Consider the following 11,708-nt stretch of genomic DNA (forward strand, 5'->3'; position numbering starts at 1 on the left):
AGACTTCAGCATAGGACCATCCGTGTAAACAGCTGTATTAAACTTGTCTTAGCTGGAACCAGCTCTCTATACCCTGCTGAGGTTTGTGGGTCTTAATTTGTCCTTTAGAGTGTTAATGAAATTTTTCTTAGCTTCATGTCATTCAAATGTTTAATAAACATACCTGGGTCTTTCACATAAGTTACTAATACAAATTTGAATGAGACATAGCTAATAAGTAAATTTCAAATCACAAATGCCTAACAAATAAGGTAATTTTGGCCAGGCGTGGTGGCTCACGCCTGTAATCTCAGCACTTCGGGAGGCTGAGGTGGGCGGATCACTTGAGGTCAGGAGTTCAAGACCAGCCTGGCCAACATGATGAGAAACCCCCTCTTGACCAAAAATACAAAAATTAGCTGGGCGTGGTGCTGCATGCCTATAATCCCAGTTACTTCTGAGGCTGAGGCAGGAGAATTGCTTGAACCCGGGAGGTGGAGGTTGCAGTGAGCCAAGATGGCACCACTGCACTCCGCGCTCCAGCCTGCGTGACAGAGTGAGATTTTGTCTCAAAAAAAGAAGAAAAAAATGTGTGGATATAGCAGGTATATACATGTATATACATATATATACATATATATATATGTATCTGCATCATACATGTTTAGTATCCTCAATCTAAAATCACAGTGCTCCAGAATCTGAAACTTTTTGAGCACTGACGTGCTCGCATGAAACGCTCAATGGAACATTTTGGATTTCTGGATTAGGGATACTCAACTATGATACAAATATTCCAAAATCTAAAAAAATCCAAAATTCCAAATACTTCTGGTCCCAGGCATTTCAGGTAAGAGATACTCAAATTGTAGCAACCACCATCAGAGGTTACTGTCATTACTGATGGCTTTCAGAGTGATTAGACAGTAAATAAGTGTAATGACCATGACAAGAAAGTTTTCAAAAAAAACTAAATCTTATTTACATGTAAAATAAAATAATTTCAAATAATGATTTTAAGAAGTAAATGATCTTTTGTTTTGCAGAAAATATTTACACCAGCAGCTCCAGTTCATACCAATAAAGAAGATCCTGCTACCCAAACTAATTTGGGATTTATCCATGCATTTGTTGCTGCCATATCAGTTATTATTGTATCTGAATTGGGTGATAAGACATTTTTTATAGCGGCCATCATGGCAATGCGCTATAACCGCCTGACCGTGCTGGCTGGTGCAATGCTTGCCTTGGGACTAATGACGTGCTTGTCAGGTGAGTGTACTTTTTCCCCCATGAGTTCGCTGAATTAAAGGGAAAGCATGTTGTGTGACATGAAGTCGTTGAGTCATTGACCTAGTACTATGGGAATTTGGCTTACACCATATTTGTGGTCTTCCAACCTTTTATTTGTGTATTCTTTCCTTGTGTATCCTCTAAAATAATTTTGTACCCTCTCTCGCATAGATGTCTATAATTTTTCATCTTAAATTTAAGGAATTGCAAAGATCTAATTTCTGTTATATTGTGTAAAGTAAGACTGTTGGGGCTGTGCACAGTCGCTCACGCCTGTAATCCCAGCGCTTTGGGAGGCCAAGGCGGGCGGATCACGAGGTCAGGAGTTTGAGACCAGCCTGACCAACGTGGTGAAACCCCATCTCTACTGAAAATACAAAAATTAGCTGGGTATGATGGCAGGCGCCTGTAATCCCAGCTACTCAGGAGGCTGAGGCAGGAGAATCGCTTGAACCCAGGAGGCAGAAGTTGCAGTGAGCCAAGATTGCGCCACTGCACTCCAGCCTGGGAAACAGAGTGAGACTCCTGTCTCAAAAAAAAAAAAGAGACTGCTAGGATGTTTTAAAAATATACCCAGTGACTCTAAATACCATTAGCAATTTGCTACCCACTATCACCATCATTCCTTTAAAACAAATGTGAATATACTTTTTTAACAGTTGGAAATTTACATTTTTTTCTTCCTATAATTTATATTTTCATTAACTTTCCTTAATTTTACCCTAATGATTATCAGTTTTTGCTTCAAAATGTATTACAGAGCTGATCCAAGTGCAGTGGTGTTTACAACTAATTGATGACAAACCAGTTACAGATTTCTTTCTTCCTTGTCCACTCTCACTGCTTCACTTCATGAACCTAAAGAAATATATGTATGGATCACCCCGTCATATCTACCTGCAATAAAAATATGCATTTAATATCATTGAATTTTCAAAGATATTGTAAATTTCTCCTAGTAAATCTAAGTGTTAACTCTATGAATTGAGTTGTTATAGTTATTAGTACTCAAAATATATTACAGATTTAAATAATCATTTTTAAAAAGTGGAAATACATCTCTTAATGAGATGATAGAGCTATTTTTTATTAATTTATGTATTTTTTTCTTTTAGAGACAGGGTCTTGCTCTATCAGAGGGCTGGAGTGCAGTGGCATGATCATAGCTCACTGAAACCTGGAACTCCTGGGCTCAAGTGATCCTTCCACGTCAGCTTCCTGAGTAGCTGGGACCATGTCACTATGCCCAGCTAAATTTTTTGTTTTTTTGTAGAGACAGGGTCTGGCTGTGTTGCCCAGGCTGATCTTGAACTCGTGGGCTCAAGCTGTCCTTCCACCTCAGCCTCCCAATGTACTGATATTATAGGTATGTGTGCCTGGCCCATCCTTTTACCTTGTATTTATTTTTTAAATTTTTATTTATTTATCTTTTTATTTATTTTGAGACAGATTCTCACTGTATCACCCAGGCTGGAGTGCAGTAGCATGATCCCGGCTCACTGCAGCCTCCGCCTCCCGGGCTCAGGCAGTTTTCCTACCTCAGCCTCCCAAGTAGCTGAGACTGCAGGCACGTGCCATCACGCCTAGCTACTTGCTGTATGTTTTGGTAGAGATGGAGTTACTCATATTGGCCAGGCTGGTCTCAAAGTCCTGACCTCAAGTGATCGCCCGCCTTGGCCTCCCAAAGTGCTGACATTATAGGCATGAGCTACTGTGCCTGGCCCCTGGCCCATCATTTTACAATTTTTAAACATTTTATGTAAATAATTTTAAGTTTACAAAGCAGCAAAATAAAATAGTACAAAGAACACATATATCTTTTGCCTAGATTCACCTGTTAACATTTTATCCCATTTGTTTTAGCATTTGTACTCTATCTAAATAAAATTATAAATGTGTATATATACTCATGGTTTAAATACCTGTCTGTAGTGTGTACATATACATACATTATTTATGAGCTATGTAATGCACACATATACACACATTTAATATATTTTATGTATTGATACAGTACTTGAATCTGTTATCCGTATTTTAATTTTGGATGACCCAATGTCCTTTCTTTTTTTGTTTTTTGAAAGGACATAGGCCGGGCACGGTGGCTCACGCCTGTAATCCCAGCACTTTGGGAGGCCGAGGTGGGCGGATCACGAGGTCAGGAGATTGAGACCATCCTGGCTAACACCCATCTCTACTAAAAAAGTACAAAAAAATAGCCGGGCTTGGTGGCGGGCACCTGTAGTTCCTGCTATTCGGGAGGGTGAGGCAGGAGAATGGCGTGAACCTGGGAGGCGGAGCTTGCAGTGAGCCGAGATCGCGCCACTGCACTCCAGCCTGGGCGACAGAGTGAGACTCCGTCTCAAAAAAAAAAAAAAGAAAAAGGACGTAAAATTTATTAAATATTTCACTTGTGACAACAGTTTTATGTAATTTAAGTGGATGTAACAGTCTTTTTATTATTATTTTGTCTCAACTGTTAAGTCATATGTCTTTATTTCTACATCTTCCTTCTCTTTCACAGCTTTAGTTTTATAGATTTAACCACTTTTTTTTTTTTTTTAATACTTTAAGTTCTGGGATACATGCGCAGAACGTGCAGGTTTGTTACATTGGGTATACATGTGCCATGGTGATTTGTTGCACTCATCAACCTGTCGTCTAGGTTTTAAGCCCCGCATGCATTAGGTAGTGGTCCTAATGCTCTCCCTCCCCTTGCCCCCAACACCTCGATAATGTCCTTTATATCAGTGTTTTTCCCTTCGTTCTAGGTCAGGTATTGCATTTAGTTATTTATTTTTTTTAGTCTTTTAATCTGAAATATGTCCATCGCCTTTTTAAAAATGTTTTCTGACATCAGCTTTTTTGGGAGAATACAGTGTATCCCCCCTCCCCTGCCCCAGGAATGGACTGTTCCCCATTTCTTGTTTGTCTGAAGTTTCTTCATGGTTAGATTGAGGTAGGCATTCCTGACTAGAAAACTGCATAGGTGATACTTTGTCTCTCCAAGAATGTCTCATCTGGAAGCACATGGTGTCCGTTTATCCCTCATCGGTGACATTAATTTTGGTGACCCAGTCAGGATTTCTTTTCTGTGTTGTCTTTGTCTTCCCTTGTAACTAATATCTAATCTGTAGGGATATACTTAAAGACAGTACAAACACCCTCTTCCTCATCAAAATTTCTCCAAAGATTTTGCATCAATTGATGATTCTTGCATAATTAAATCTTTCCTTGATGTTTGCAAAATGACGACTTTTAATTCTAGTACTTGCATATTCACCAGTGAGCCTTGACATTCTACTGCCAGCGAGAGCTCTCCTTCCTTTCCCATTTATTTGTCTTTTTACTATTAGTACAAATTCATGGATTCCTTTTTTCAGTGGCTTATAATTAATTATTTAACTATTTTGCTGATTAAATTATCCCAGGTTAGTCCAGTGGGAGCCTTTCCAAACTGTGTCCTTTGTCTTTGTGGCATGCTTCCGTTTGTTTTTGCTCTTCACTTTCTAGTAAAACAAGATATTACAGGTTCATCATGCTCCTGCTCTGCCTGGTCCTGGAACTGGCCATTTCTCAGAGGAGCTTTGAGGAGCTTTTTAGGGGAGAATGTTATTAGAACCCAAGATCTCGGTGCAAGGTTACTGAGCTCATTGTTACAAATTGCCTCTTGTCTTTTCAGTGGACAGAGCTAGAAAATATGTGCTTGTATCCTTTGTGTACAGTTACATATATGCAAATATACATCCATACATACACACACATACAATAATTTAAATACAGATGTGCACGCAGGCGTAGGTTTGCTACTTTTCTAACCATGATTTTAAGATCTTTTCAGTTTTGTAATGTAGAGAATTTACATACAGGTTATACATTTAATTTTCAGGGAGGTTTATAAGTGTTGCACCCATTTTATAAAAAGAGCTAGTGAATTAAAGAGTAATTGTATTTTTCTTTCTTTCTTTCTTTCTTTTTCTTTTTATTTTTTTGAGATGGGGTCTCACTCTGTTCCCCAAGCTGGGATGGAGTGGCATGATTACAGCTCACTGCAACTTTGACCTCCTGGGCTTAAGTGATCCTTCTACCTCAGCCCCTCAAGTAGGCTGGAACCACAGGCGTGTGCCACCCCGTCAGGCTAATTTTTGTATTTTTTTTGTGGAGACAGGATGTCACCATGTTGACCAGTGGTCTCAAGCTCCTGGGCTCAAGTAATCCGCCAGACTCGGTCTCCCAAAGTGCTGGGATTACAGGCGTGAGCCACCGTGCCTGGCCAGAGTAATTGTATATATTATATGTATGGTCGTATCCTCTGTTCCTTACGTAGTTGTTTTTGTTTGTTTATGAGACAGGGTTTCACTGTGTTTCCCAGGCTGGTCTGGAACTTCTAGGCTCAAGCAATCCTTCCACCGTGGCCTCCCAGAGTGCTGGGATTATGCCACTTTGCCCAGCCAAAGTTTTAAGTTTTAATTACTGAATTAGTATTACTGATGTACTTGTGTTTCACCGTTAGGATTTGAGTTCTTGATATAGTTCCAAACATCATTTTTTATATAACTTACACAGATGTCTTATCAGTGGGAAAGAGTGGAACTGAATGTTTGAGCCTGTTGTAACATTATTTTAATATATGTTATAAGAATTTTTAGTTTTTTTTCATAAAATGTACTTATTTTAAATAGTTACAAAGGAGCAGAGTTTGAATCTTGCTGTGTGAGAATCTTGTCATTATTCTTCACTAGAAGTTTGTAATTTAAAGATTTGTGATGAAGAAATACCACTATGAAAGTGGTGTGGCTTCCCGGTTATAAAATCTCAACTCTTGAGTGGGCCTCTGAGCTAACCTCTACCCCAGGTACTGTGCCTTGCACAACTTAAGGGCAAGCCAGCCTCTGGCTGAACATGCCTGGAAAGGAGTTCAGTATCTTATTTAACATCTCTCTGAAAGATGTGCCATCTTCAGCTGGACCATTGGCTTCTGAATAAGCTGTGTTAGGCCTGGGCTAGACCTAAGGGTTTATTATTGGTAGAGGGAAAGAACTGGAACTACTTGAGTTTATTACATGCTAGATTAGCTTCTAATGTGAACCATTTTTCTTTTAACAGTGATAAATTTTTATTTCTGAAGTTAACTGTTCCTTTAGTTGGTCGTGATACACGCTCATTAACAAACATACTGTTGTATTTTTTCCAGTTTTGTTTGGCTATGCCACTACAGTCATCCCCAGGGTCTATACGTACTATGTTTCAACTGTATTATTTGCCATTTTTGGCATTAGAATGCTTCGGGAAGGCTTAAAGATGAGCCCTGATGAGGGTCAAGAGGAACTGGAAGAAGTTCAAGCTGAATTAAAGAAGAAAGATGAAGAGGTAAGCCATGGCACTGTTGATCTGGACCAGAAAGGCACTCAACTAGGAGTAAACACTCCAGAGGTTTCTCAGTGGCCCAATCTGTGTGATATGCATGGGCTACACCAAAATAACTTGTTTTGCTTAGTTCTGTTCTTATACCTGTCTGTGATCTGACTTGGGGTTGGTGTGAATGTAGTAGAGAAAGGAAGCTGAGAGTTGAATACTGAGCACAGGTAATCAGTTTCCTTAATTAGGTTGATTATAAGCTCCTGAAAAGCAGGAACTGTATTTTACAATTTTACGTGTTTCTCCCATAGTGTCTGGGATAGTAAATGATCAGTAAATCCTGTTTGGTTTGTTCAGCTGAAGAGAAACGGAAGAATTGAGACTAGCATTTGTTGCTGTGTGAGACCAGTGCTTCAGAGGGGAGGTTTGGGGGTCACATAAATGTAGTTTTTTTGGAGCATATTTCATAGAATTTAAACACTTATAAAAGAAAAATTAAGTGATTTGTGTACTGTTTTATTTGCTTCCTATGCTTACTTTCATTTATTTATTATTTATTTTAGTTTCAACGAACCAAACTTTTAAATGGACCAGGAGATGTCGAAACGGGTACAAGCATAACAGTACCTCAGAAAAAGTGGTTGCATTTTATTTCACCCATTTTTGTTCAAGCTCTTACATTAACATTCTTAGCAGAATGGGGTGATCGCTCTCAACTAACTACAATTGTATTGGCAGCTAGAGAGGTGAGTGATATTTGAGAGGAGACTGTTTAAAACGAAATATAATTAATAATTACTTTGTTCCAGAAAACACTGGACACACTCAAGTGGGCCACAGCATTCCTTCATATGCGAGACTGTTTTACATCTGATAATTCTGCCAGTCTCTAAAATTGGCCTTCTTCCAGTTCCTGCTACCTGCAGGTGATATTCTTGTAACCAAGCTTAGTTGGACTGTTTTTACTCAGCCTCTTCCTTTGGTTTTGCCAAAATGATGCTGTGATACTAGTCATCTTAGCTTGGTTTTCTTTCTTATCATAGAACTTTCTTTTTTATAGTTGTTGAGAATATGAATCGGTATAATATTATTGAAGGCCATTTTGGTGTTTAATAAAGTGTATAGCTTTTGGTTTATCTGTTACACTAAAGAAATTGAGTGTTGCACAGACTACTTATAATTATTGTCACTTAGTAAAAATTTAGAAACAGCCTAATAATCCAGCAGAAAATTGGTTCAACTATTTACAAATCTCTGTGTAGCTCTTAGAATATTCACTCTTCAACATCATTTCAGTGACATGGAAAAATTTTAAAAGGAGGTTTACTTTTAAAATATAAAAAGAAGGCCGGGCGCGGTCCCTTACGCGTGTAATCTCAGCACTTTGGGAGGCCAAGGTGGGCAGATCACCTGCGATCAGGAGTTTGAGACCAGCCTGGCCAGCATGGAGAAACCCCTACTACTAGAAATACAAAAATTAGCTGGGCAAGGTGGCTCATGCCTGTAATCTTAGCTACTCAGGAGGTTGAGGCAGGAGAATTACTTGAACCGGGGAGACAGAGGTTCCAATGAGCCTAGATTGCGCCACTGCATTCCAGCCTGGGCAGCAGAGCGAGACTCTATCTCAAGAAATTAAATAAATGATACATAAAAAGAACAAAAAAGACTTAAGGAAATAAAAACATTGTTTTTATTTCAGTGCTTGTGTATCGTTGAGTACTGCTATTATGGGTAATTTCTTTTATTTATTTACTTTTTGGTTGGGGTGGGTTCTCACCAAGTTGTCCATCGATTCTCAACCCCTGACCTGAAACTTCCTGCCTCAGCCTCGCAAATAATCCTTTTGGGATTATAGCCGTGAGCCACTGCTCTGGCCTAGGTGACTTGTTTGTTTCTGTGTAGGAACTTTCTGTTAAGTCTTAGCCCAAGAATCCTAAGGCCTGGAGTGGGAAGCTAATGACCTCAGCTCATCTTGTTGTAACTTTTACTCTTCAGATGAAGAACCTGACACCCAGAGAGATCGAGTGACTTGCATGAGGGAGTAAGCTGGCTGGCTGTGGCCTTCCTCACAGTTGTTCAATGCCGCTTATTTAAAACATGCCCATTGATTTTTTATTTAATTTTTCTTTTGAGGAATAGCAAGGTTTTATATGAGGTGCCTGTCATTGTTCACACAGATTTATTAAGATTTCCCGTGGAGATGGTTGTGGAATGGAATACTGCTACTGCTTTTCAACCTCTTTTTGATCCTAACTAATATTATTTCTTATCTGTGTTTATATCAAATTCTTTTTATAAGATTAAAATTGTTTCTAATTCCTTGGAACTGTCTACTGTAAAAGAACAAGTTCTTTAATTATAGGCTGTGGTTTAAAATATAATACAGTTGAAGACCAGGACTAAGATAGATGGGAAAGGCTGTTTTGTCAGAGAAGCCTCAAAAATGCTGTATTTTGGGGAAAAAAAATGGAACTCTGATTTTCACTGAATTCCCGTAAAACAAACTTTCTTTAAAAATATCACTTTAATTAGCTGGGCGTGGTGGCAGGTGCCTGTAATCCTAGCTACTAGGGAGGCTGAGACAGGAGAATCACTTGAACCCAGGAGGCAGAGGTTGCAGTGAGCCGAGATCGTGCCACTGTTCTGCAGCCTAGGTGACAGAGTGAGACACTAACTTAAATAAAAAAAGTGTGTGTGTGTGTGTGTGTGTGTATATATATAATGGCTGTACCCTATATTCTTCTTGATTTCTAGCCTTTTATTGGCTTTCAGTTTGCCAGAGTTAGGACTCAAAAGTAAGTAACCATATTGTTGAGGTGGTAGTGGTTCTACCAGGGTGAGTTATCCTGACAGCAGAATCACTGCGTTTTTCTGTCTGCTCTATGGCATTAGTCTATGGCATAGACTGTATGCCATAGAGTAATGTGTGAAAGGCTCGAGGCTCCCTACCTACCAGACACCCCGGTCCATTCTAGCAGTATGGCACGTGCTGACTGGGTCTGAGTCTCTTGCTGTATAATCATGTTACTACACTTCCCTGCATTTTCTCATCCAAAAATGGGGATTACCTGCTTTGTGGATCGTTTTGCAGATGAAATAACACACGCAGGGTATCTAGCATGGTCCTACACGTGGCACATTCAGTGTTAGCCACACTTCCATACTAACTGCACTGTGAGGATATGTAATGAGCTCTTAAATGGCAGAAATGTGTCTTTTTCTGTTCCCTTAGTATTTCTATTTTTGTTGGTAATTTTTTTATGAACCATGCAGTTGTTTAGTTCAGGCCATTTTAGTATGCAGTTTTATCTTTGCTTCCAACATGATTTAACGTTCCCAAATTGGATTTCACATAATCCTAGTGTCTTTTGAGATGTGAATTGGTTCTAGGCCAAAAAAGGGTGAGGGAGAAGGAAGAAATTCAGAGTCAAATTTGGCAAATAGTATACCCCTGGTGTTTTGTTTTTTCTTTTTAAGACTCAGGCCAGGTGTGGTGGCTCACGCGTTTAATCCCAGCACTTTGGGAGGCCAAGGTGAGCAGATCGCCTGAGGTCAGGAGTTCGAGACCAGCCTGGCCAACATGGAGAAACCCCATGTCTACTAAAAATACAAAAATTAGGTGGGTGTGGTGGCACTCGCCTGTAGTAGTCTCAGCTACTCAGGAGGCTGAGGCAGGAGAATCGCTCGAACCTGGGTAAGCCGAGATTGTGTCACTGCACTCTACTCTGGGTGACAGAACTAGATTCCATCTCAAAAAAAAAAAAAAAGGACAACTCAGTATACAAATAAAGACTGAAAAATCCTATATTAAAGGAACTAGTTTACTACTAGTTTATTTTACTTAATCTAGCGCATTTTTAAATATCATTTTCTTTCTTTTTTTTTTTTTTTGAGACAGGATCTGGCTCTGTTAACCAGGCTGGAGTACAGTGGCACAATCTTAGCTCACCTCAACCTCCACCTCCTGGGCTCAAGCCATTCTCCCACCTCAGCCTCCCAAGTCTGGGACTACAGATTCCCACAACCACGCCTGGCTAATTTTGTATGTTTTGTAGAGATGGGGTTTTGCCATGTTGCCCAGGCTGGTCTTGAACTCCTGAGCTCAAGTAATCTGCCCACCTTGGCCTCCCAAAGTGCTGAGGTTACGCCTGGCCTAAATATTACTTTCAAATAGAACCATCTTCATGGATAGCAGTTTATAATAAACAAGTAGAATTTGGGAAATGTACTCCCACTCTTCTATTCTTCACAGTGGATGCTTCAGCCTGTTTCCTGTCTCTTCACACACACTGCCCAGCAGCAGACTTTCCCTTCTCCTTCAGAACAGCAGCAGTTCCCTTTCTTCATTCCCACCCATCACAGTGGCAGCCCCTCTACCCTCCTGTGTTCTGAATTCCACCCTTATAATATGCTTAGATTTTGCCTTTCTCTCAGCCGTTTTGTGAGCATTGTTCGTGTGTACCAATTTTTTCTCATCCTTTAAAAAGAAAAAGCCCCTTTCCTCAGTTCTACATCTCAAATCCCACTTGTGTCACAGGGCTTGGCTGTGATGGGAATAAGCCTTGGCTCTGCTCTCCTTGCATACTTAGCCCATGGAAACCCAGTTTCTGGCCTCGCTTTGAGGCCAGAAGCCTCACTTTTGAGGCCTCGCTTTGAGGGTGCTTTGAGCTCCCCATGGCCTTCGATGGTGCCTCCATTGGTCCTCACAGGAGGTAATTGCCTGACCACCTCACTTGCTTTCTCCTGTGGACCCTTCTTTATCCTTCCTTGGATATTGCCTTTGTCCCTCATGATTATGCCATCAACATTCTTCTCTTTCTGCTTTCTCTATACCAGGGTTATTGACTCTTTTTTTTTTTTTATTTGAGAGTCTTGTTCTGTCACCCAGGCTGGAGTGCAGTGGTGCAATCTTGGCTTGTTGCAACCTCTGCTTCCTGGATTCAAGTGATTCTAATGCCTCAGCCTCCTGAATAGCTGGGATTAGAGGCACGTGCCACCAAGCTTGGCTAGTTTTTATATTTTTAGTAAAGATGAGGTTTCACCATATTGGCCAGGCTGGTCTCAAACTCCCAACCTCA

At 40.1% G+C, this 11,708-nt stretch overlaps 1 protein-coding gene across 2 annotated transcripts in view; it reads left to right on the forward strand.

The window, feature by feature from the left end:
• The window catches only part of TMEM165 (transmembrane protein 165), a 32,698-nt gene that overhangs the window by 14,771 nt on the left and 6,219 nt on the right, over positions 1-11,708 (forward strand). For both annotated transcript variants that reach the window (XM_011961710.1, XM_011961711.1), the window contains 3 exons: positions 1,026-1,251; positions 6,467-6,642; positions 7,194-7,376. In XM_011961710.1, the coding sequence (XP_011817100.1) occupies positions 1,026-1,251; positions 6,467-6,642; positions 7,194-7,376 (585 nt within the window). The remainder of the gene's footprint in view (positions 1-1,025; positions 1,252-6,466; positions 6,643-7,193; positions 7,377-11,708) is intronic.

Source organism: Colobus angolensis, unplaced genomic scaffold (genome assembly GCF_000951035.1).
Source record: "Colobus angolensis palliatus isolate OR3802 unplaced genomic scaffold, Cang.pa_1.0 Scaffold566, whole genome shotgun sequence".
In the NCBI taxonomy this organism is placed as follows: Eukaryota; Metazoa; Chordata; class Mammalia; order Primates; family Cercopithecidae; genus Colobus; species Colobus angolensis.